The 27,410-nt window shown below is 42.9% G+C and overlaps 1 protein-coding gene across 2 annotated transcripts in view; it reads right to left on the bottom strand.

Annotated features, from left to right (window-relative positions):
* Positions 1-27,410, bottom strand: part of SSH1 (slingshot protein phosphatase 1) — a 542,618-nt gene that overhangs the window by 57,932 nt on the left and 457,276 nt on the right. For both annotated transcript variants that reach the window (XM_078667402.1, XM_078667403.1), the window contains 2 exons: positions 25,340-25,386; positions 13,258-13,404 (listed from right to left, as the gene is read on the bottom strand). In XM_078667402.1, the coding sequence (XP_078523528.1) occupies positions 13,258-13,404; positions 25,340-25,386 (194 nt within the window). The remainder of the gene's footprint in view (positions 1-13,257; positions 13,405-25,339; positions 25,387-27,410) is intronic.

The following is a 27,410-nucleotide window of genomic DNA, read 5'->3' as shown; positions in this document are numbered from 1 at the left end:
TATGGAAAGATGGTCAGGTCACCCCGTTATTGAAAAAAACTCTGCTGATCCCCAGAAGTTGAGTAATTATAGATGTACCTCCCTGCTCACGTTTCCTGAAATAATTCTTGAATAGGAACTTGAATAGGAATATGTATCAAGCAAATTCGCATTCGCAAAGGCCGAAATTCGCAGAATTTCGGCCTTTGCGAATGCAAATTTGCTAAATGGAATGTATTAAGCAGAATGTGGTGCAAAATAAGGAATCGCAAAATTTGCGATTCCTTATTTTGCGATTGCATTTAAGGAATCGCAAAATTTGCGATTCCTTAAATGCAATGTATGATTAAAAAAAATTGCTAATTGTCACTAAGGAATCGCAAATTACCACCAACTTCAATTTTGGCATTTTTCAAAGTGCCATGTGATGCACATACATGCCCTTAGGGCATGTATGTGCACCACATGTGCACCCATGCTTATTTCAGGGGTGCAACAGGGTGTCCTTTGGACACCCCTGCACCCTTGAAATTATTCTCAATTTGCGATTAGCAAATTGCGAATCGCAAATTGAGAATAATTTCACATTCATTCCTATGGGCCTCCTGGCCCATAGAAATGAATGGGAAATTATTCCTTAATTGCGATTAGCAATTTGCTAATCGCAAATAAGGAATTTTAAGAAATCGCTAAATAATAGCGAATTTCTATATACATACCATTTTGCGATTTCTAAATAGCGATTCCTTAAAAATTGCTATTAAGAAATCGCAAAAGGGTATGTTGATACATCTGGCCCTTAATAAACAACTCTCAGCAGGTATTGAAGCCAACATTATCTCAGATACAACTTAAGTTAGTTTGTGGTTTATACATAATACAGAGATAGCTCTCTTGATGGTATTGGATGATTTAGTAATTCTCCTGGATATCCTGATTCAAAGATTATGCACAGTAGGCATTCACTAGAAGAATCTGGGGAACCGGGTTCGAGTCTCAGCAACGACGCTCAACATCCTGCGATTCTGGGAAAATCACTTAATCTACCCCTGCCTAACAAAGATGAATGTTTCCTTATGTAACGCAACTGGTGCTCATGTAAAGTGCTCCGATACCTTCGGGTCAAGTTCACGCTATATAAAACTCAGAAAATATATATATCTCCTCTGCCTAGGCAAATTAAGAGTTTTGGCATACATTGTTTCGGTTGCCCAATGGATGTATAGAAATGCCATGAAATTAAATGGGGTCAACCAGCTCACTTTGGAAAAGCATCAATGCTATCTCTCCGTGTTGTTTCTTTTACCTATGAGTGCTCCATAAAGTACTTCCCTTGTTGCCAACTGATGTTCACAAGATTGTGGTTCAGGCTACCATTCTTTCCCTCCTGGACTACAGCTAACCATTGTACTCAGGCCTTCCTGTCAAAATCTTGACCCGTTTGAAACATGTCCAGTAATTTTGACTGGCATGCTACACAATAATCTGGCCACTCAAGTCTTGTTGTGCTTTGCACTGGCTTTCAGTAGATGAGAAAGTCATATTTAAGGGCACACGTATTGCTCACGGCCCTTTTAACAAGAAGCTCTGAAGGTTATCCTTACCATGCTTAGGAAACACACTCCCAACCGATCTTTAAAATGCTCTAATGTCCTTCTATGTGTCATTCTTCGTGTTAACAACTCTCATAAAGGGGGCAGGGCTTTTTCCTATTTGTCACCTAAACTTTGTAAGACTTCCCTTTAGCCTTGTGTGAGCTGAGCCTAATCACATCAAGTTTCATATGGATTTGAAAACCTGGTTATTTGAGGAAACTGTTGGTTCTTTAAAGCCAGGACATCTTTTATGAGTATTGCTCAAGCTTCAGAAATACTCATCAACGCACTCAGTGCCGCCACCACCCAGAAACTCCCAAAAAAATGCAGACCATCCAGAATCCTTCCGCCAGACTCAACCTGAACATCCCATGCTGCAACCACATCACCAGCCACCTGACAGACCTTCAATGGCTACCTGTCAACAGAGAATCTCCTTCAAGCTTCTCAAGCATGCCTACAATGCCCTCCACAACGCCGGACCCGCATACCTCAACCACCGCCTCTCCTTCTACACTCCCACCAGACATCTCCGCTTTGCCAAACTAGCCATGGCCACTGTCCCACGGATTCACAAGACCACGGCTGGAGGAAAATCCTTCTCCTACCTCGCTGCGAAGACCTGGAACTCCCTGTCTCTGCACCGCAGGCAATCACCATCGCTTCCGCAATTCAGGAAGGAACTCAAGACCTTGATCTTCGGCTGAACCGCAGACCCAGTCCCCACCCCAGCGCCTTGAGACCCTCGCGGGTGAGTAGTCATGCTTTTCAAGAATGATTGATTGATTATTCAAAAAACCCAAAGGATATGCTGGACCCTGAAGACACTTGAGGTGAGTGTGTTACGCGGTGCGTAGACACATCCCTGTATACTGGGCACACTTATAATAGTTCAGAAAAACTGACTCCAAAGGAAAATTTAAGCGAAAGGGTTAACAAAGAGTCAACACGAAGGTTTCATCATATGGTTAGTTTTTAGTGGTTCATAAGTTCTTAAATTGGAAGCGTTACATCACGCCAAAATAATTGTATGCAATCCAGCACAGTTTCCAAATAATGCCCCAATGCATTTCGGACTAATGAAAGTCCTTTGTCAAGGAGCCCTGCGAAAGGATACAAAAATGCAACTTAGATCAACGAAGGATGGACGGAGGGTAATCAAGTGACATGCTATGTTACAGTGATATCGGGTTCAACATGCATTAAAGAGGAGGGTAGATGGGCTAAACCGGAAACAACCAGTGCATGCGGGAGGGAGTGATAGCGATCCGATCATGTTGAAGAATCTTAACAAAGGTTGGTAAGTGGACGGTTGAAAATTAGGAATAAGACGATACGGGTGTGCTAGGAGGAAGCATGCGGGTGAACGCTAGGTGAAAAACAAAAGTGACAATAAGTAAAAAAGTGGGTCTCACGTTTACAACTTAGCAGAAGGCTCACGTCGGTGCTGCAAAAAGGGAAAGGGGATAGTGAGAAGTGTGCCTCACATAAAGTGAGAGGTTCAAAAAGTGCTCGGAACGTGCAACTGTAGATCACTTACTATGGAGCTGTTTAAACGGTGAACCGGGTGCCTGGAACTTCGCGGAGTTACTGCGAAGTTCACAGGAGGTGAAGGCGGTTGAAATAGACAAAGGACAACGTAGTGGGGGAAAGAATAAGAGCGGCCATCTTACAGTGGAGTGTGGAGATTAAAGGGTGTGATAGGATAAGTATGCAGAACAGAGGACACAGTATCAAACATGATAAGATAGGTAAATCAATTATAGGTAACAACTGAGTTCTGTTCGGTCATTCAGGCCGAAGGGTTTCAGAGACTGAAGTCTATAAATCCATGAGGTTTCTCGTTGGAGAAGTGTCTTATTATTGTCTCTGCCCTCAATGTGGGCAACGGTTTCCAATACAAGATATTTCAGTTGTGCCACACTGTGGTGGGCTTCATTGAAATGAACAGCCACGTTGGATTTAGTGTTTTTGGTCCTGATATTAGACTTGTGTTCATTAAGTCTGATTTTGATTTTTCTGCTCGTTTTTCCCACGTAGGCCTTGCCACATGGGCATTTAAGCATGTAAATAAGGTTGGCCGAATCACATGTGGCATCTACCTTGAGATTGATGTTAAAACCTCTCATAGGGTGGTTCAGGGTGTTACCTCCAATGACGTTATTGCAATTGCTGCAGTGGTGGCACGGGCGAGTGCCCGTGTGAGTGGTTTTTGTAACGGCTGGTTTTGATAATATTTCTTTGATGTTCATTGGTCTACTATACGCAAAAATGGGGGGTTCTTTAAACAGGTCACCAAAGTCTGGTTCCGATGATAGTATGCGCCAATGCTTTAGGATGGTTTTCTTGTAAATCCTACTTGAGGTAGAGTACCTGGATACTAATGCCATTCTGGAACTTGGATCCTTCGTTTTGCTTTTCAGGGTTTCTGACCGTGGGATCAATTTCACTTTGTCATGGGCCTCTTTGATGATATCAAGTGGATATCCCCTGGTGGAGAATCTGCTGGCCATTGATTTAAGTTGAGTGTCTCTTTTGACGTCATTAGAAACAATCCGGGTCACTCTGAGCATCTGACTAAACGGTAAATGCCTCTTCAAAGAATCCTGGTGAAAGCTGCTGTACAACAGGGTGTTGTTACGGTCGGTTGGCTTCCGATACAGATCTGTTTCAATGCCCTCAGGGGTGATTTTTACCAGTACGTCCAAGAATGTGATTTCTTTGTCAGAAATATTCCAAGTCAATTCGATCCGGTCATCTTTAGAGTTCAAAGTGTTTAATGCTGATTCCAAATGGTCTCTAGTGCCTTTCCAGATGAAGAATAAATCATCTATATAGCGTGCATATAGTTTCAAGTTGGCATTCCAGTCAATGTTGGTGAGTATATGGTCAAGTTCGAAGTTCCCCATGTAAATGTTCGCGTATGTGGGCGCGGCACAATTGCCCATGGCCATCCCGGACATCTGAAGGTACCATTGTTTTTCAAAAGAAAAGTAGCTATGGTAAAGGGTGAAAATCATAAGTTCCAAAATAAAAGATTTCATGGGGTCCGTGATGTCAGATTTCAAAAGTGCTAGTTCAATAGCCTCGATCCCACCAGCGTGGGGGATGGAGGTGTATAGACTCTTGATGTCGGCCGTGCACAACAAAAATTCCTCATCCTCGTTAATTTCAATAGAGTTCAGCTTATTGATGAAGTCAGTGGTGTCTCTGGTATAGCTCTTTAAGCTGGTAACCATCGGTTGTAGATACCGATCGATAAATTTACCGATCGGTTCATGAACTGAACCCCTTGTGGATACGATCGGTCGAAAAGGTGGGTCCATGAGGTTTTTGTGAATTTTGGGGAGCATCGTTAGAGTGGGACTCCTTGGGTGATCCACTATCAGATATCGCCTGGTTCTATCGTCAATTACATCCTGTTCTTTGGCTTTATCCACAATGTTAAGTAGAACCTTCTTGTATTCATTGGTGGGATTGCTCTCAAGGGGTAGGTAGGTGTTGTGGTCAAGAACATGTTCTCTTGCTCTACGATTATAAAGATCCGTGTTAAGGATGACTAAGGCGCCTCCTTTATCGGCTTTCAAACATTTTATTTCCGGGTTGTTGGCTATGTTTAACAGGGTGTCATGGTCTTTGCTGGTAAGGTTTTTGCGAGTCTTTTTCCTGAAGTTAATCTTGGCGATGTCTTGTCGTACAAGGGTCTCAAAAGTGTCAATGCTCTTATGGCTGCTGGGAGGCATGTAATCACTAGGAGGTCGTAATCCACATAGCAAGTCTGGTTTGGTTTCTTTAGATGGTTCCAAAACTCTTTCAAAAAAGTGTTTGAGACGTAGTTTTCTTGTTAGCTTAAAGGTACTAACTTCTAGTTCGAGGAGATTGGTGTTACTGGTCGGAATAAATGACATCCCCTTCTGTAGGACTTTAGTTTGGTTCATAGTGAGGTTGGTATCTGAAATGTTGATGACTAACGATTCTTCCTCGTTTTGGGTTTGCCTTGTAGTTGTGGTGGAGTCTTTTCGTTGGTTTTTGTTTGTCCTTTTGCCCCGTCTGGGTCGTCGGTTCTGTCTGGGCGTGACTCTAAAAAAGGCACGGCTGTGGTTGTAGCGGTTTGAACAGTGGAAGACGCTGGTGTTTGTCTAGGTTCATCACTGGGTGTTGTCCGTTGGGTTGATTGAGACCTTGGGGGACGGTTGGTGTGATCACTGTCACACTAGGGAGATCAACGAACGGAAATTGCGCAAATTCCGGCGCGATACATTAGATTATAAGCTCGGGGAAGTTTATACTTGGGCGGAGGTTTACGCCCAACGTCGTAGGAACAGACCGTATACCCAAAATACTGACACTTCCTCTTCTGACAGTGATCACACCAACCGTCCCCCAAGGTCTCAATCAACCCAACGGACAACACCCAGTGATGAACCTAGACAAACACCAGCGTCTTCCACTGTTCAAACCGCTACAACCACAGCCGTGCCTTTTTTAGAGTCACGCCCAGACAGAACCGACGACCCAGACGGGGCAAAAGGACAAACAAAAACCAACGAAAAGACTCCACCACAACTACAAGGCAAACCCAAAACGAGGAAGAATCGTTAGTCATCAACATTTCAGATACCAACCTCACTATGAACCAAACTAAAGTCCTACAGAAGGGGATGTCATTTATTCCGACCAGTAACACCAATCTCCTCGAACTAGAAGTTAGTACCTTTAAGCTAACAAGAAAACTACGTCTCAAACACTTTTTTGAAAGAGTTTTGGAACCATCTAAAGAAACCAAACCAGACTTGCTATGTGGATTACGACCTCCTAGTGATTACATGCCTCCCAGCAGCCATAAGAGCATTGACACTTTTGAGACCCTTGTATGACAAGACATCGCCAAGATTAACTTCAGGAAAAAGACTCGCAAAAACCTTACCAGCAAAGACCATGACACCCTGTTAAACATAGCCAACAACCCGGAAATAAAATGTTTGAAAGCCGATAAAGGAGGCGCCTTAGTCATCCTTAACACGGATCTTTATAATCGTAGAGCAAGAGAACATGTTCTTGACCACAACACCTACCTACCCCTTGAGAGCAATCCCACCAATGAATACAAGAAGGTTCTACTTAACATTGTGGATAAAGCCAAAGAACAGGATGTCATTGACGATAGAACCAGGCGATATCTGATAGTGGATCACCCAAGGAGTCCCACTCTAACGATGCTCCCCAAAATTCACAAAAACCTCATGGACCCACCTTTTCGACCGATCGTATCCACAAGGGGTTCAGTTCATGAACCGATCGGTAAATTTATCGATCGGTATCTACAACCGATGGTTACCAGCTTAAAGAGCTATACCAGAGACACCACTGACTTCATCAATAAGCTGAACTCTATTGAAATTAACGAGGATGAGGAATTTTTGTTGTGCACGGCCGACATCAAGAGTCTATACACCTCCATCCCCCACGCTGGTGGGATCGAGGCTATTGAACTAGCACTTTTGAAATCTGACATCACGGACCCCATGAAATCTTTTATTTTGGAACTTATGATTTTCACCCTTTACCATAGCTACTTTTCTTTTGAAAAACAATGGTACCTTCAGATGTCCGGGATGGCCATGGGCAATTGTGCCGCGCCCACATACGCGAACATTTACATGGGGAACTTCGAACTTGACCATATACTCACCAACATTGACTGGAATGCCAACTTGAAACTATATGCACGCTATATAGATGATTTATTCTTCATCTGGAAAGGCACTAGAGACCATTTGGAATCAGCATTAAACACTTTGAACTCTAAAGATGACCGGATCGAATTGACTTGGAATATTTCTGACAAAGAAATCACATTCTTGGACGTACTGGTAAAAATCACCCCTGAGGGCATTGAAACAGATCTGTATCGGAAGCCAACCGACCGTAACAACACCCTGTTGTACAGCAGCTTTCACCAGGATTCTTTGAAGAGGCATTTACCGTTTAGTCAGATGCTCAGAGTGACCCGGATTGTTTCTAATGACGTCAAAAGAGACACTCAACTTAAATCAATGGCCAGCAGATTCTCCACCAGGGGATATCCACTTGATATCATCAAAGAGGCCCATGACAAAGTGAAATTGATCCCACGGTCAGAAACCCTGAAAAGCAAAACGAAGGATCCAAGTTCCAGAATGGCATTAGTATCCAGGTACTCTACCTCAAGTAGGATTTACAAGAAAACCATCCTAAAGCATTGGCGCATACTATCATCGGAACCAGACTTTGGTGACCTGTTTAAAGAACCCCCCATTTTTGCGTATAGTAGACCAATGAACATCAAAGAAATATTATCAAAACCAGCCGTTACAAAAACCACTCACACGGGCACTCGCCCGTGCCACCACTGCAGCAATTGCAATAACGTCATTGGAGGTAACACCCTGAACCACCCTATGAGAGGTTTTAACATCAATCTCAAGGTAGATGCCACATGTGATTCGGCCAACCTTATTTACATGCTTAAATGCCCATGTGGCAAGGCCTACGTGGGAAAAACGAGCAGAAAAATCAAAATCAGACTTAATGAACACAAGTCTAATATCAGGACCAAAAACACTAAATCCAACGTGGCTGTTCATTTCAATGAAGCCCACCACAGTGTGGCACAACTGAAATATCTTGTATTGGAAACCGTTGCCCACATTGAGGGCAGAGACAATAATAAGACACTTCTCCAACGAGAAACCTCATGGATTTATAGACTTCAGTCTCTGAAACCCTTCGGCCTGAATGACCGAACAGAACTCAGTTGTTACCTATAATTGATTTACCTATCTTATCATGTTTGATACTGTGTCCTCTGTTCTGCATACTTATCCTATCACACCCTTTAATCTCCACACTCCACTGTAAGATGGCCGCTCTTATTCTTTCCCCCACTACGTTGTCCTTTGTCTATTTCAACCGCCTTCACCTCCTGTGAACTTCGCAGTAACTCCGCGAAGTTCCAGGCACCCGGTTCACCGTTTAAACAGCTCCATAGTAAGTGATCTACAGTTGCACGTTCCGAGCACTTTTTGAACCTCTCACTTTATGTGAGGCACACTTCTCACTATCCCCTTTCCCTTTTTGCAGCACCGACGTGAGCCTTCTGCTAAGTTGTAAACGTGAGACCCACTTTTTTACTTATTGTCACTTTTGTTTTTCACCTAGCGTTCACCCGCATGCTTCCTCCTAGCACACCCGTATCGTCTTATTCCTAATTTTCAACCGTCCACTTACCAACCTTTGTTAAGATTCTTCAACATGATCGGATCGCTATCACTCCCTCCCGCATGCACTGGTTGTTTCCGGTTTAGCCCATCTACCCTCCTCTTTAATGCATGTTGAACCCGATATCACTGTAACATAGCATGTCACTTGATTACCCTCCGTCCATCCTTCGTTGATCTAAGTTGCATTTTTGTATCCTTTCGCAGGGCTCCTTGACAAAGGACTTTCATTAGTCCGAAATGCATTGGGGCATTATTTGGAAACTGTGCTGGATTGCATACAATTATTTTGGCGTGATGTAACGCTTCCAATTTAAGAACTTATGAACCACTAAAAACTAACCATATGATGAAACCTTCGTGTTGACTCTTTGTTAACCCTTTCGCTTAAATTTTCCTTTGGAGTCAGTTTTTCTGAACTATTATAAGTGTGCCCAGTATACAGGGATGTGTCTACGCACCGCGTAACACACTCACCTCAAGCATCTACGGACGCATTTGGCCAGTTGCGTCACCTGTTGGAGCACCTTTATCCTATCGAGCCCAACATCAGCTCTCCCACCTACCATCCTTTCAACCCAACGCTGTGCGCTTAAGCCTTGTTTCACTTTGGACCCTGAAGACACCACACATCCCAATTCTTCAGACTGACCATTGGTTGACAAGGTTGTCCAGAATGTAGCCAGTTGGATTAGGACGCCTTTGGACAAGGAGTTAAGGAGATGCTTAAGGGTGGAATGTGGAGGAATGATTTAGGGTCCAAGATGGCAGCAACACGAGCGATTGATGGGCAGGTTATGACAGGGTGTTGACAGCTCCTAGTGTGCCTGCCAGGATAAGTTATTTAAAGTGGCAGACCAGATCAAAAAAATTCTTGACATGGCGAAGGTGGCATGAGAGACTTGCATGCTGATCTAATCTGTCATTATGTCAGGCTCAGCTTAATGCGCAGTGATTATTTGGGTAATGGAGAGCTTCAGCTCATTGCTTATGTGAGAGGACTTGGGAACTTGGGAACCCGACCACATCAGAGGTGGGTCTGGTGGCATAAGAGGCCTGTTTGGAGATCCTTTTCTGAAAAACCTGGACATGTATTTTTCTACATTCACATCCCTCGATAAAGTTCACGCTTCTATAAAAAAATATTTTTGGGCAAAAGCTTTTGGGAGGGGTGGGTGAGGAATCAAGGTCTCAAGGATAGCGGTATCCGAAATGACAATGGCAAAATGCTTTGGAGGTTTTTTCCCTTTACAAGATGCAAGTAGATGCCAAGGTTCTAGAGATGCCTTCACATTCTCTATTTCTCTCTCTTTCTCCCTTTTGTTGTCTCAAGAGCAAAGGGACAAAACTGATCCTTAGGGACCTAAAATTTAAACCTTTCCAATAAAGCTCCAGTCCACTTAATGGTTTATGCTTCCTTTTTCAAGTTATTTAACTTCTTTCTACATTTATCTTATCCTTATATTTGGCAGTAGCTTACAACAGTTTTCAATGACCAAATGTAGCTCTCACTATAAGAAAGGCTGGAGACCCCTTTCCTCAGAGAGTACCATGAGCGGAAGGTCTTCTGACATTTCATTATGGAGGTAATCATTCTACTCTGGAATCTCTTCAGACAGAATGACGCATATTTAGCGATTCCGATTTTTCAAACCCATCGCAGGTATTTTTTGCAGTTCCTGTGGAAACACATGATGTACGAATTCAGAGCTCAATCTTTGAGCAATCCACAGACTTTTCATTTAGCGAAAGCATAGTGCTGAATGGAGTATACGTTATGATTCGTAAAAGTTACTGCCTTCACTTAGAACATGAGCTTCCTGTAGTGTATATCAGATCTTATGCCTTGTTTACCAGGGCATTTAAACCCTGTGCATTCCAAGACATCAGCCTCACCATACAAGGACAGGTATTGTCTCTCCCCTTTATACATCATGTTCTACAATGCTGCAAAACAAACAATACAGTGATAAAAGGCTCCAAGGATTCCCAAACCCTCCTAGTCATTATATTAGCAAGGGAAAAAACCTTTCCTAATCATAACTGAATGTTAACAGTGGAAAATAGAAATAACCGAAACAAAGAGGTACTTCCTCGCTACCTCCTTCCCACCAGCCTAGCAATTAATTCTAAACGCTCTGCTGGGTTACAGTCAGCAGGGTTTCCTACAATGTGTCCACAACCATTTCATGATAGTGATAATCCCTGTTCCTTATCTTATTGCTGCAAGCTTTCTCCGATCTATTCTTGTTTCAGCTTGTGACTCGTCAGCTGCTCCATCCAGGGTCCAGTATTTCGCTCCCCTCTTCTGGGTTTTTCATGCAAAGAGCAAACAATAACACCCATCTGTACTTGATGTGCATGTTCTCTGGTTCTTTTGTTAACTCCTGTAGTGCTCTCTTTTAGTTAAAAAATCAGAGAGAGATCTTGAAATAGTTGGATTGTGTAGTATCTGTAGTTGGTAGCATCCATCTATCTAACTTCAACTAAAATCGTATTATTTGTGGATGGAGAAGCCAGCTTCACCACTATGCCTCTTGGGCGTGGCCTGGGTCAGGTCTCTGTGCCCCAATTCTCAAAATAGATAACAGGCATTAAATCAGATCACTTAGGACCTTGACAGATTACAGTGCAACACTACCCTTCAATCCCAGTCTTCTCCATCATTTGCTTGGCACGCCTGCTTGCCTTGCTTGGCACGCCTCATCCTTATGTTATCACTTCTGGAGCGATGGTCTGGATTACCACATTTTTCTTTGAGGTTCCTCACTCCCTAAAGTTATGGATCCCAGCTTGGAAAAGGTGTTTACCAAGTTTATCATCATTACAGCTATTGTCTCCTCATTCACACTCAATATTTTACCTATCACCTGGATATCCTTCACTATATGTCAAATGCCGCCTTCATTTCTGTCTTGGACATAGTAAGTTGTTCAATAAACAGTTTTAGTATAGCTTTTCTTGGAGATTTGGCATGCACTACAAGAGATCTTTTTCCGTTAACATCACCCTTCCTAGCTACCGTCATAGGCTCCTGCCTGTGGTGTCCTTTCTCTGGGCTGTCTTTTCTAGATCCTCCTGTATGTCAGAACAGCTATCAAGTGTTGTACATTAAACATTTACTTTTTTCATGATTCATCAAAATGTTCACCAATCTTCCTATTTGCACTATGCCTTCAATCTAAAGCACAGGGGAGTCAGTCATTTATTGCTATGCAAGCAGATCTATACCATGCAGGTGCCTGTTCCCCCATTAGGGGCAGTGTCCGAAGGTGCCCACTCAACGGCTGCCACATGAAATAGCCTTAAATTGCTGTTAATGCCCTATGGATTCACCATTAGTATTGGCAAATGCAGAGTATCATACTTTTAAGTCCAATATGGTGACATTTCTGTGTTTACCACCATTTAGGGTACTCCAGCTCTAAAGAAATCAGACATTTCCAGTGCCTTTTTTCAACCATTTTCGACAGCCACCAACTGTTATAGATGGGTCCGCAGAATCCACAGAGGCTCTTGAAGTTCTGCATGAGCAGATTCACACCCTCTGTTGAGCGTTTGGCTCCCTACTGCTTCTGCCAGCAGCACTCCTCACCAATTGGCTTATACAGACATGCAAGGCCAGTGGTGACTTTCTTTAATGTAGTGTATGTAGGCCCGAGATGGTGGGTCCTCATGTTTCAATTGTATCGATACTCGCTGCCAGTACTGGTTTTTGTACCAATCCCATTCCTATGCTGTACTCCATGCATCAGGCTCACCACCACTTACCCATCATTAATGGCCCAAAAGGAATCCCACAGGAGCAACTTAGGTGGCCTTTCAGAACTCCAACACCTGCCACCCCTCCCAAGCATCATGGTCACGTCCTCATATGTTTGCTGTTTTTTTTTATTTTGAATATTATGACAGGAGTTCTTAATTGTCATCACAGTATACCTGGAGTATAAGGCATGGAAAAACTAATTTGATCTAAAACGATTTTGCATATATGAAATGTCACAGATTTTTAGACAAAGGTACTTGAAAAAGCAATTCAAACTCTATGGAAGAACTGAACTTTAAATCCAACTTAAGAGCAACGGCTTCCCCCACTAGCACTAATCAGGATGCAGCACACGAGAAAGCTGTATGCTATGGGACAATATAACAACACATGCCTAACATTATGCAAAGTCTCAAACTTAGAAATTTCCACACCAGGTGGCTTTCATGTACTATTTGTGGGGAAATAATTATCACATTTTTCCAGTTGCCAATCAAAAACAGATTAGTAGTTGTAATCCAGTTCTACATGAGCAGAGATCTATTTCATTTATAATCACTTTTTTAAATCCCCCTTTTTTTTTTTTTAGAAGTCAGAGCAAGGGGAAAATTGGCAAAAGTCAAACTCGTAGCAGATTTGTCATATCAAGCATACTTACTTTGCCTTAGTTATGAAATTGTAAGCTTCGTTCCAGTGAGCAAGAAGGTCAGTAGTATCTTCATCATACACCCTTATATTATGATATGCGAACATGCCAGGAAAGAAATTATCTATTTCTCTGGTGACATTTAAAATATATCCAACACTGCAAAAATAGAATAACAAATATTAAGAAACATGACCAGAAAAAAGTACTAAAAAGAAAAATAGTTTGGCAAGATGGTGTGAAAGTGTCGCTTGTATCTAATCCAGAAACTCGTTATGGCAGAGCATTTTATTACAGTGTTTACATTGCAAGACAATAGTAGTTCAGTACTAGACTGCACTTAACATGGACTTAGTTTATGACAGCATTATATTAACAAAAAACAATGCAAACAGGAGAACGTTGATGCATGCGTTTATGCCACTTTTCATTTGCAGAGGGACAATTGTAATATGATGTCTCATGTACATAAGTTGCATGTACGTATACCCTTGGCTGCTGTCCCCCTATGCAGCAATCAATCCATTTTCAACGCCAGGTGAAGCTGGAATCTGTTTTATGGCCCCAAAATTAATACTTTCTTTATACAAATCCGGCTTTCTTGTTGACATTTGTTCCAATTTTCTCTCCAGTAGACTTCCATCCAATACAAAATCTACATGAAAATGGATTGCTTCGCTGGCCGTGCCATCATTCATTTAGTGCAATTCTTCCTTCCCAGAGGGCAAACTCAGTCATTTACACTCCAAAAAAGGTTCCATTCAAAACAAGAGATACGATATTATTTTCTTTATAGGCAATTTTTAGGATCATTTCTGGAAAGCAAACTTCTGCCCTACTGTATGTTCAATCAGCTTTGAGATATATAATCCTTACATGTCCATTGAACGTTTTCTAATTTTATTGGAACATTAGACATTGCAAGCCCTAATAAATATAACCCAACAAGGATTAGTAATGCAGCCCAGATGGCATCAACAAAGTGGTCAGTGACGATTACTCCGCATAATACAAAATAACCTCGACAAATAATGATGAAATAATTTCTCTAGGTAATACTTTGCATCTTTTAGTATTGAAACTGACGAAAATTATAGAAAACTGTCCACGTGCATAGCACACATCCCAAAATATTCCAGAACTGGAGATAGAATAGTAATTAATCCTTTTTGTAATGAGGCCCCCTGATGTATATATGCAATGAGAGATAAGACCCCCGAATTCTCCTATTGAAATGGTAGGATGAGGGTTAAGACTCCAAATTCCTGCTATCAATCCCTGTTAAAGGTTGAAACGCCCTGTTTACTAGAGATAAAGAGGTATCAGAGTAGCAGAGTGCTGATTCGATTGGAAGACCCGATTAACAGTATGCATCCGCCCAGACATGCTGAGATGAGCGGGTCAGACCCTAGAGCAGATACGCTTATAGGGTTAGGTGACTAACTACAGTGAAATGACTTAAGGTCTAAAGAATCATGGAACATTAATAAAGGTCAAAACCTTTTTGATAGACACCATTACACAGGTCCATCAAGAACAAAGAAGAAGGGGCTATAGCTTACCTCAGACACATTGCTGGCTAATAAAGGTAAGGACTAAAGTAGGAATGGAATTATATTTTGAATGTTCTGTTAGAGAGATGTCAAGAGAAATGTTCCATTTTATTAGAACGTACTACGAAACCTCGAACACGTTGAGCTCAGCTACTAGTTCAGCGTCATATGTTTTACAACGCATTCTCAATAATTTGTTTTAACAATGTACTTTCTTGTCCATGCTATATTATACAGAATAAAGAGTTTGGCAGATGTGGCTTGGGTTTATATTTGTAAACTTGTAGTGTACTTGTAGGCATTTATATTTATTTCTTATTAGATTTTCTATCATTGGGTTACAAAAAGGTTATGTTATGTTATGTTATATAGGGTTTTATTAAGCGCTCAGCTACTCGGACCGAGTGTCCCGGCGCTATCAGACCCAGCACAACACAACCATCATGGCAGAGGGGGATTAATTAAAGAACAACCACGTCTTAAGCTCCTTCCTAAAAGACAGTAGGGTCACGGATTTTCTTAGTGGCAGTGCATTCCAGGCTCGGGGTGCAAGGTAACCAAAGGAGCGACCCCCAATGCGAGCACGCCTAACTGCCGGGATAGTAGTCAGTGAAAGGGACGCAGAGCGAAGTGCTCTAGATGGAACATGAAAACCCAACCGCTTCCTTAGGTAACCTGCGCCAGTGCCATGGAGTGCCTTAAAAGCCATGGTCAGCGTCTTGAACTCAATGGAGGGATTTCAGCAGGACAGCCACATGAGCCCTCCGACCAAGGCCGAAGATAGCTCCGGCGGCCGAATTCTGCACCACCTGCAGCCGTGAAAGAAGATAATCAGGGAGGCCGAGGTAGAGCACATTGGCGTAGTCGAGCCTGGAACCTACCAAGGCTTGCACTATACTTTTCCTGTGGGCAATGGACAGGAGAGGGAGGAATTTCCTGAGCATTCTCAGTAACCTAAAGCATTGACCCACCAGACCCAGAATCTGTGGTTTAAAGGGACAGGGCGGTGTCCATCTTGACTCCCAGATTCTTTGCCATCCCCGTCTCCACAGAGGGAGGGTGGATATCGGCCGGCCACCAGGACTTCCAGCATGGGTGCGGAGAACACCCAAAGAAGAGGACCTCAGATTTGTCTGGGTTGCATTCCAGCTGGTTTATATGAAACCAGCCGAACACGGCGCCCAGGCAGTTCTTAATAAGCTCTCCGTCAAAGTCCCTGTTCCTGCTACAGGTGAAGAGCAGCTGGGTGTCATCGGCGTATGAGACAATCTGGGCACCGCAGGCCTCGGCCAGCACCGCCAAAGGGGACATATAGATATTGAAAAGGGTGGGACTTAGAATCGACCCCTGGGGGACTCCCACCTCCAATGGTGGTACTGCGGCCGAGTACGGCTGGGCCCAGACTGTCTGTTGCCGATTCGAGAGAAAGGTATAAATGTATCAAATTTTAGATTTCTAGAATGCACATGTTGAGTTTAACAGTAATAGTGTCGAAGCCTACTCTCGGTCTCACTGTAGAACAATGCACAGCTCGCTTCTTCCTCTCCCCTCAGCCCTTGGATGTGTCTGTAGATGGCCCTGGAAGAAATGCCTTCACTCCTTTTCATGACTCTTCCTCCTACTCTGGGCCTTGGACTGTGTTATTTCTAGTCCTTTCTCCCCAACCCTGCTGTGATATCCTGCACGCAGATGGTATCTGGGTATATGCAAGCTAAACGCCTTTCGTCTTACCTCAAGATAGCAATTAGGGGTAGAAAAGTACTATGTATGCACAAGCGCTGGGAGTTTTTCTTTGTTTAAATGGAAGTATAAAAGTTACCACTTTGAGCCGTATATGCCAGAGCACATACAACTGAACACAGTGCATGGTGTTAGGCAGATTGCAACTAAATATCCCATCTCTCTCTCTCCCTCTTAGTGTCAGCCTCTTGTAGTAATGTGAAGCCACAACCAAATGGTACCCTAAGACTCCCTTCACCTTATTTAAGTGCGGGACACAGATTCTTCATGCAGTTGCTATACAGTGTCTTGTTGAAGGCCCATGTTCAAACCATTGAAATGGGCGTACAATGGTACTATTTGGTATTCAGAGCCCAGCAAATAGACTGCATTTGTGGGTTTAGTTCTCGGAAGCGTCCTCTGTGACAGAAGGTGAACCTTCAACTCTAGTATAACTTTCTCACAACAAACATTGCTCACTGTAATGATTTTGTAATAGTAGTGCTGTCCTTTGCTCACTCCTACAGACTCAAGGCATGGAATGGTCTGCATGGTATGACAAAGGACCATATTTTCTACAGCAAAAAGTAGGGTTTGATGTGTTGAAGCATGCATCACACAGATTCCACAGCCTTATTTATGCCTCACCAGCTCCCATTCCAGGGTGCTGCTTTTTATTTACACCTTATGGTACAGATAGCTGGACAGTGGTGGGAGGATTTATCTGGAGGAAGAAGTGATCAACGACAACTTGTACAAAAGAATCAGTAATGGTGAGTAAAGTATACTGTTGCCTCACAATGGGTGGGTGTATATCCGGATGCCATTGGAATACACCTTCTTTGTTAAAATACCCCTCACACACCAAAAGGGCCCTTGGTGTCATGCTTCATCATCGGGGTCTTCCCGTCCCGCTGCGGGGCGGGGCAGTGCTGCGACAAGCGGATACGCTGGAGCACCTTTAGGTGAAGGTGCTATGTGTTGGGAGTGAGTGTCAGTGGGGTCAGGAGTGATATAAGAGTGAACATTAAAAAATACCTGGCCTAGTGGAAAAAAGAAATTTTATTAAACACTGGCTGGTATTATTAAAAGAAAAGTGAAGCGGAGAGATGGAGCTATTTAATGGGCTCTCTCTCCTATGTGGGTCAACATGTGTCGAGGCGCGGGGCCTCTTCGTCAGGACCTAGGGGAAGATCCCCCTGTCACTCACTAGTGTTTCTCCACAAAGGTAGAAAAGGTGTATATAAAAGAAAAGTGAAAAAAAGGTAAACTATGTGTGTAACTACAATTAATAATTACGACACAATTAAGCTTCCACACTCATAATGGTTCCATTTTTCAATTGAAGCTTGTGCTGCGGGCCGTTTCTGCACACCGCACAAGCTTCCTTTGGAAAATGGATGTTTGTGGGCGCCCTATGGGAGGTAACATTCTAATCAACATCCTAATCCTGAGTTTAGAACTGCTTACCTAAGGTTGTGCAGTTCCAGACCGACACAGTGTCTGCCCAATATCATAATCAGCCTCAATGACTTCATAAAGAGACCCCCCCAAAAAAGAAAAAAACTTTTCATGCCAAGACTATCACAGTACTTTCACAACCCTCCCATTCCTGGCATTCTGCTATATGCAGCAAAGAGGCCAGGACCTTCAGTCAACCCCATGCTACAAACAGTCAAAGGCATATGCAGGACGTGGTTGACCGCCGATGGGGGGTTGGACGCAGGGCCTAGCCTCCTCGCTGCAATGCCATAACAGCAGGGTGGGTGAGAGCCCACATAGAGTTGGGAACAGGGCCAGCCCCTGAAAAACGATGTCCGCTGCAGGGATTACGTGTAGGGGCTAATAGCCTGTCCACAAGCTAGACCCCCAAGACCAAACGCATGCAGTGAATGGCATAAAATTGGACAAACAACATTACTTTTTTTTGTCTTAACTTGGGGTGGGTAGACGGATTTTGTGGAGTTTTGTTAATGCAGAGTTCCAGCAAAACTTGGTCAACTGCCGCATGGTGGATTTTTTTCTTGCGCACGGCTCACCAACGGTAAGTTGGCGAGCGAGAATTGGCTTCTGCTAGCATAGCACTCAGTGAGATTTTGTCAACAAGGGCGGTCGCGGGCTGTCGGGACTGTTGGCTGTGAGAAAGCTGTAACTTGAGTAGAAAATCTACTGAAGCCACAGCACAGAATTAGCGCCCTCTGGCGCGCCACATGGTGCCATTCATGCTGATTTTGCAGTGTGGAACAAGCTCCCGGCGCTAAAAATCTGCGTGATTGGCCGATTCTGCCAGTTTGCTGAGCTCCACTGAATTTCACTGGGTCTAACTCCACGAGTTTCACCAACCCCTACTTTTAACCAAGAAAAGTGGCTCTAAGGAGAACCTTTTTGTGTCTTTTTTTTAACAATTTGTTTCTTTTTTTGGGCGGTTGATTTAACTAAAAACAGTTAAAAAAAGGGATATCAATACTTGGATCCAACAGAATTTGCAGAAAAAAAACTTTACAGACTTGCTCATGAGCAGCTGATCCCTGTCTGGAGTAGTTTGCTCTTCAGCAGACGCAAATGTACAACAATCTATAAAATCCACCGCAATCCAGTGGTAGTGGTAGAGGGGGTTTCAATAACAGGTCAAAGCAGCAGCAGAATCAGAAGGGAAGAGTCCTCAGGCTGGAGAGAGTGTACAGGAGCAGTTTGCGTTGGAACTCCTATGTCCTCTTGGCATTTCCTCCTTTCTGCTGCGAGCTCTGCGATATGCCAAGTTTTTAGGTATTTCAACATATCCAATAAATCAAAAAAGTTCTTTTTTCCAGTACCCCATGAAAATTCATTGTCACAAAGCTTACAAGCAACCAGCTTGGCCGATACTTTCTTCTCCCCAGCTGGTATGGCGAAAAAGTCACAAACAATGGGCTGAGCTGAGGTTTGCTGCTCCTCTTGCTGTTCTTCTTGGGACTGCTCCTATCTTGGTTCCTCCTGAGACACCATTGTTTTTGATGAATCCCCCAAATAATTTTCAACACCAAAAAAAGAGCACAGAGTTGACATAGTCTGAATGCTCAAAAATGCCACTCCCTAATAAGAGCAAGGGGATGGGAACTTTCTGTGAATTCATCAAATCAATGACATCAGCCAATAAGAAGGTGTTTCACTGTGAGTCACATTTGCGTCCGTTCAGAAACCTCTGGGCTCAAAGTTTACATGCAAGGATCCCTTTATAGTAAATGTTTTATTCTTTTTTAAATTCATGTGTGAGTCCTGTGGTACAATATGGGAGGTCAAAAAACAATAAAATGAAAGCAGCCTTTTGATTGGCTAGAAAGTGAACAATAGTTAAAACACGCTCATAGGCTATAGGAAAAACAGGAAGACGATTCCTGAATAGCATTTTCCATTAGTATCTGACCACCTGAGCTAAATACATTTGTTTTCCACATCCACCATGGCATCTCGCAAAACTGGGGAGAAGGAGCCATTGACCAGAATAAGAATCAGGAGTAACTTAACAAACCCTTCCAGGAAGAAGAAATCATTGTGGTGCCTATATCTACAGCACCGCCACTGACTAGGCCAGAGAAAGAATCTGTTATGTGGCAACTTTTTTATGTTTCCTCCAAAGCAGAAAAATAAAATAAAAATCAATGCCTGAAATGTCCCAATCTCATTGTGAAATTATAAACTTCATTGGGGTCATTCTAGTCACTCGCCAATGAGCATCTCCAGAATGTGGAACCACCTCAGATTGATGCACCCAAACGACATTTCCTAGGTTGAGCACCAGAGAGAACATTCAGCTGGCGAAGAAGTACAAAGACCACCTACTGATGTACCAAAACAGCAATACAAGGAACAGGACTGCAATATGTTGTATTTTACGACATACCACAAAAAAGGCCCACAAAGTGGTCTTTTCAGGTCATACCAACAAAGATAATTTCGCAGAAACAATGGGCACACACTTAACCCCTTCCGTGCTCATGACAGCCCCCGGCCGTCATGAGTCACAGTGGGCGTGTGCGCATGACAGCCGGGGGCCGTCCGAGCCACACCAGCGAATGGAATGTCGTGCACCGCGGCGGAATTCACGCCGCAGCCAAGGTGTTAAAAGACCACCACCAAATTGGTACACAAACCATAAAAGTAAAAGAAAAAAAAGTTAAAACATTAAGTAAAACAATTACTTGAATACATTTTTTTTAAATGCTATAAAACCTAATACAAAAGGTTTGTTGCCTCTGCCTCCCTCCCCAGTACCCTCCATTGTGTGGCTGCATTGACCTGCCCTCTACCACCTGTCCTCTGTAGTCCATTGTACTGCCCCTTCTTCACCCTCCTGTCCTCGGAGGTCAGCCTGTTGTCCCTTTCCCTCCTGCCCGCCCTCCGAGGTCAGCTGGCTGGTCCTGTCCCTCCAGCCTGCCCTTCATGGTCCTTTTGCTGCCACTGCCCCTCCCATCTACTCTCCATGGTCTGTTGTGTTGCCCCTCCGGCTTGTTCTCTGAGGTCTTATTGCAGCATCTGTCCCTTCCACCTGTGTGATCCCTTGTGCTGCACGTGTCACTTTTGCTTGCCCTCAAAGGTCAGTTTACTTCCTCTGCTCCTACAGCCTCAGGCTGCCCTCCGTGGTCAGTGTGCTGCCCCTGCCTCTCCCACCATCCCTACGTGATCCCTTCTACTGCTTCTGCCCCCCCCCCCCACAGAAGTCAGCTTGCCGTACATGCCCCAAAGGCCCACCATCCACGATCCCTTGTGTTGTCCCTGCCTCTTCCGGTCTACCTTCTGTGATGAGTCTGATGCCCTGCCCCTCCAGCCTGCCCTCTGCAGTCCCTTATGCGCTCCTTCATGATCACCAGGGTTTACAGTTTCCAGTAAGTATGGATTTATCTGCTTAGGTCAGTTAAGGTCCACAGAGTCTGCAGGGAACATTGCACTGTAGGAACAAATACCCTCACACACCTAGATAGGCGTCATGTTTCATCATTGGGCTTTTGCTCCGTGTCGGGCCAGCCTGTCTCTAATTTCCTTTTTACAGTTGAGTTGTGACGTCACTAGTCACCTATAAAAAAGAAATGACATAGCTTCTCAACTGCAATAGGTTTCTACACCTGACTTCTGACACCACATTGCCTGTACCAGAGCCAGCAGCCAAGGTGAATGGCAGATCATGGAGCATCATTACAGCTGCAGTTTAAAAAAAAGGAAAATGAGAGCTGCCTTTTCCTACTTCTGACCTTTTTGTAAAAAGTGATTAGCTGAATATTTATGACAACATATTTATTTTGTTCACGATATACGTCCTAACAGGAAAGGTAGAATCCCTGCATATTTCTACACAATCTAAGACAAACCATTTTTCAACCTAAATAACATTAAACTGATTCGAATATTCTTTTTCAAAAATAATTTACTACGTTTTGGTGGGTCTAATTTTGCACTATAGATTGCACTTGTATTCCTCTAATCTGCTATGAACATGAAGGAGCAAGACACTGAGGATTTTGAGTTGTTTGTGGGAAGGGGGATGGCGGCACCATTTAGCAGAAGTAATAAAATTCCCTCTGCAGTACATTAAAAGGATATCACACTCACTTTGTAAATTGACGGCCTTATTAAGGAACTTGGCCTTCAGCCTCATTCCTCTCTATGGGCCCGAGCTTTTCTGTGACTTTCAATAGCCTTATAAATCACGACAGGGAGGAATTTACCCCATGTGTATGTTTAGTTAGGATTTTACTGCACTTTCTACGGAAAATCCATTTCTTGTTTTGCCCACAATTGTTTGGCTCCTATTAATGTATCAACGTCAAATTTGCCACTGCTTAACATAATAAACTGAGATCTAGTATGCCAAATTTCATGTAGTTGCGTGAAGATGAAAAAAGTTAGGAGGGTGGGGGAAATAAACTTTTTGCTTGCTTATAGCTTTGTTGCTGTTTAAGGATTTTTTTATCAATTGTGGCAGGCAGTTTGCAAATTACACTCAGTTCAGTTATATCAGGTTTCATGTAGATTTAGTGGGGAGAGTAGGATGTGTCGCAGGTCAAAACATTTATGATTTACAAATTCTTTGGCACGGTTTGTGTCAGTTTCACATAATTACACTTAGCATGTTTAACCTACTCTTGTTTTTTTCAATTTGATGGTAATATTTGATGAATTGTCTAATCAGTGTGGGTACTTGTTCCTATGTAAAGAGGGTATAGAAAACGTTAAAAAAAGGTGTGGCTGGAATATATGGTTCCAGGGGGATCTTCCTTTTTTAGAAGTGTTACCCTCACACACCCATGTTGGTGTCATGCTTCATCATCGGGCCTTTTGCTCCTCGTGTGGCTGGCGCTACAATGGAGATCTCCTTTAGGTAATTTTAAGAACACACTCTCCACCTTACACATTATACTGCATGCACTGTCAAGGCTGATACAAGAAAAGATCTACGACAAAGAGCGCTCTCACGAGGCCCGTGGAGCATGGCAGCGCCTGCCCCGTGATTTATGGTGTGCATTGCCCGTTGCATTGACCAATTTCAGAGATTTTTCGTTTTTTGTGCTCACTACATCATAGCTGAACTAAAGCTGTAGTTTTCCAGTGTGCATTTGTATATGTAGATATGTCCAGAGCATGTATGTAACTAGTGCGTTGAATTCAGATTAATAGGTATGATGAAGAGAAAAGGCTAGTGAATAAAAAAAGGAATAAAACAGGCAAAGTAAATGTTCTCGCAGCAAACCAATGACACAAGTATCATCAGCTCATTCCTGAAGGAAGGATAATGTTCAAATGCAGCCTAGTGGAAAGTTCCAGAGTCATAGACCAGGCCAATTGACAGGAACCAAATATTGTGTGGAGGAACCGTGGACTTAACCAAAGACCTGAGTTCAAGGTCTTGAGAATATTGTAAAGGTACTCTGGATTTAAATTAACCGCTTCAGCGCGGCGCGAATTTTCGCGCTGTGCTGAACGTTCCATTGGGCTTATGGAACCATGACGGAACGGTTCCGTCATGAGCACAGCTCAACCGACGCTCATGACGGAACCGTTCCGTCATGAGCATGGAAGGGGTTAAACTACAATATAATCTTAAACACAAAATGATAATGTAATGTACGATTGAGTTATCTCAAGGGGCAATAAAATGATGAAATGTTTACATCGAAGAAAAAAAAAGTCAGAAAACTGTGTGTGGTCAGGGATGAAAACAATATATAAATGATGAGATTGACGGCAGAAAATACTCAATCTGTTCAGGTACTTAAAACCACGCAAGTGATGTATTGCTGGTACAAATATTTGTACAGCCACAACCGAGGTTTTCAAGAAAAAAAAAGAAAGAATCTTGTGACTGACCTTCGCATACGAGGATAGAAATTGTAGTACAATTAACAACTACAAACAAAAAACATGTACACTGTTTACAATGGAAAGTTCTCGGTAACACACAGCAAATCATTCCACTAGAGAGAAGCCATGAAGCAGCAGGTAATATGGACATACAAATTCAGTGATCTTAAAACGGGATCCACTCTTGGCTGGTGAAACAGTCAAAAAAGGAATAAGACCGCTTTTGAGCTAGTCAATACAGACTAGCAATGGCCTATAGAAATGTTACCTTTTAAGCATGTGACAAAAGAATTTTGATGTGGCCTGAGATGAAAGGAACATGACTTAGGGCCTGATTTATAACTGGCGATCATTTCTAGAGCATTGGCAGGAACAGCCGTCATGGTGGTTCAGTTAATGCTTTTCACAGTTTGCTGCAGGGCTCAGTTTACATGACGGAACCTTGCAACAAACTGAGAAAACAAAACAAACAAAAAAAATATCCGAAAACAGGATTTTCTTTTTGAAAATAAAATAGGAAAATGCCACCCACGCCATGGGAGGCATTATCCCATGGCGAGAGGGTACTTTTTCATTTTCACTGTCACTTACTCCCTGGGTTTGCTTGGCGGTGATGGCCTGTTAAAAAACTGCTATATGTCCCCCATCCTAACTGGATGGAAAGACATATAGGAAATTACCTGACAGCCTGGAGGTTTGACTATGGTAGTGATAGTGGAGTTGCTCCTGTAGCGAAACCTATGGCCCTCCCACATATAAACGGGCGGGCGGGTTGACCACTATGTTGGCGGGGAGGGAACTCTGTCGCGAAAAAGTTGACTCTCTGCCAACATATCAATCGGCCCCTTAGGCTCCTAATTATGTCTTGAAAACCAATGGTCAGTCAATTAAAAGATCAACATTAAAATACCTCTGTACTTAACATTTATGTGATATTGTATTAGCAACTATACACAATATGGCTCTAACTAAGGAGTGCGGATCCATCAGAAGCCATACGTGGTCGCAGGATCCTGGAATAAAAGCATCAACTTACACAGGCCAGGGAAACGTTATCAAGTGCCACGTGGAAGTGAGGACTGATAGACATCCAAAATACCGCCTGCTCAATTGACCAAGGTAGAGGACTCTAAATTTGTTCACATTTGTTTTGAGGTATTCTTTTCCGAACTTTGCTCTTTTGCTTTTTAGCTGCATGCTTGCATTACATAATTTAGCAGCATTTATTAAAACATTCTTATTTCAGGTGAATACTAAGCAGTGGATTCTCACAAAATGTAACATTCAGGTGCTCAGATTTCCATGTGAATTGGATGTCTATTATTTTTGCTCTTTAAATAATATTTTATATCCAATAACAAATACAAATTTAAAAAAAATACCACAAAATTAAATAGTGAAAAGAGAAGCTGAATTAATTGTATTGTTCAAAATCTAAAATTATCCCTCATATGTTTGAGCAGTGCACACTGACACAAAGGACTGCTTACCCAGTTTCCCGGAGTTCTTCCAGATTTGAGGCATTCCATTCTGAACCCTGTTGCAAAAATGACAAAACACAGCAGTTTAAAACACTTTCAGCCCTTTACAACAGAAAATACCTGTTTATAATAGTCACAAATTAAAGGACGCTTCTTCAATTTGCTGACTATTTTCATATACCTTGATGAAGACAAGATGGCTCATTGAGTTAACCACCGCTGTTAATATCTAATGTGATCTGCAGGTCATGAGTTAGAATCCAGGCCTGGTCAACTCAAACATTCACCCTTCCAAAGTGGATCTATTAAGTAAAACCTAATAATACCCGTCCCTTTTTATTAGCACTAAACTTAGAAACAGAGGTGTGGTGCAGCAGCCAGAGCAGCTAACTCTGGAGCACGGAGCTCACGGTTCGATTCCCGGTGCCGGCGGAAGCTCAGCTCAGCACCCTGCGACTCTGGGCAATAGCTAATTTAATCTCCCCGATGGCTCCCAGCACCTTGAGACCCCTACGGGTGATTAGTTTGTACTTTACAAATACCAGATACAGTAATAGGCAACGTACCTTGTCAAATATATTATTATATTTCCGCCACCATATTTGAATGACTCAGACTTGGTTTTGGTACCGCTTCAGTACCAAATACAATCATTTATACTAAGTACTTTTCTACACCATTCCCCAAACCCGCCCCAAACCCCCACAGCCAACACATGCTAATGTTATCGCCCACCCAACCAGGAGCTAACAAGAAGAAAAAAAAACAAGGAGTAAACGGGAATAAACAAAAAAAGCAATGTTCAACACAGTGACAGAAGGATACTGGAGTCTGAGTGCCATCTTAGGCAGGCGGTGTAAACAGCACTCAGTGTTAGCAACTGTACACAAGTCTGGAAGTTGTTATACAAGAAGGAGGGTGTGTGACCAAACAAGATGACCCCTGCCGAAATTCTGCGTCTCTAACTTAAAATCCAACAACATCCTACATATCCTGGATGTAAATGGTGAACGTGAGCTGTGGAGTGGTTCGGTGTCGCTGGCAGACGCAGTGCACTTTGGCGCAAATGGAGCAGAACAGATGGTGATTGCGTCGGAGGCGAAACCCACTGTTTGCTCCAGGGCTGGTGCTGTAGGGCTCGCTAGACCTGCTGCGATACAGAGAGTGAAGACAAGATGGTGGCTGTAGTAAATTGATCCTCACCCGTTACCCACTGTGCACACCAGGTGCAGGCGGGTAGAGGACCAATCTGATCCTGCTTGCGTGACAATGCGGACAGCTTGACTTACCAACAATGGGTTCGAGGTGTGTGAAGCTGTCCTCATAATCCTAGCAGGGCTGGACAGTCTGGAAAACAGCTTTTTTTGTCCCTGTGAGAGTTGACACTCTGCCTTTAGGATTATGGAACCACAACTGCTCCCCCTTTCTGCATCAAATAGTTTTCCTACTAAAGTTGAAGACATAATGTGTCATTACTTAAAGGATTGATGCAGATAAAGAACGGATTAACATGAATATGGGACCCCCTCTGAATATGCTTTCAAGGTCAGGGAAAGAGGGGAACAAAGCAACAACAAAAGACACGAATTCCCTCACGACCTCTTAATATCTATACACAACAACTTTATATTTTCTACAAGCTTATTTTAAACACAAGGTGACTCCATATATTTTTCTTTTTAGATTTTTTATTTATTTTTTGTCATTTCTTTATATTCTTACTTCATTTCATAGAAATACTTTACAAAAAAGCACATATAGGTCCCTACGGGATTCCACAGCGAGGGTTTCGTGATGTCCATACGACCTATAAACTGAGTCATCAAAAACAGAAACGTATTGGACAAACCAGGACATTAAGAACACGTACCAGTGGTTCAAAGAATATAAAGGAATAGAATAATAGCTGTCCTCTATAAATTTAACAGAAATACACATTCATAGGACCAACCCATTGAAGGTTGCTGCTCCCTACCTCCGTGGGTGATTCAAGTCATTATCATCACATGTTATCATCTAGATACAGAATGATACAGCTGATAGCATACAAACTGCTATAAATGAAGTTTGAATAGAAATG

Source organism: Lissotriton helveticus, chromosome 11 (genome assembly GCF_964261635.1).
Source record: "Lissotriton helveticus chromosome 11, aLisHel1.1, whole genome shotgun sequence".
Classification (NCBI taxonomy): Eukaryota; Metazoa; Chordata; class Amphibia; order Caudata; family Salamandridae; genus Lissotriton; species Lissotriton helveticus.
The sequence above is the reverse complement of the archived record's forward strand: the minus strand, read 5'-3'. Positions and strand labels throughout refer to the sequence as shown.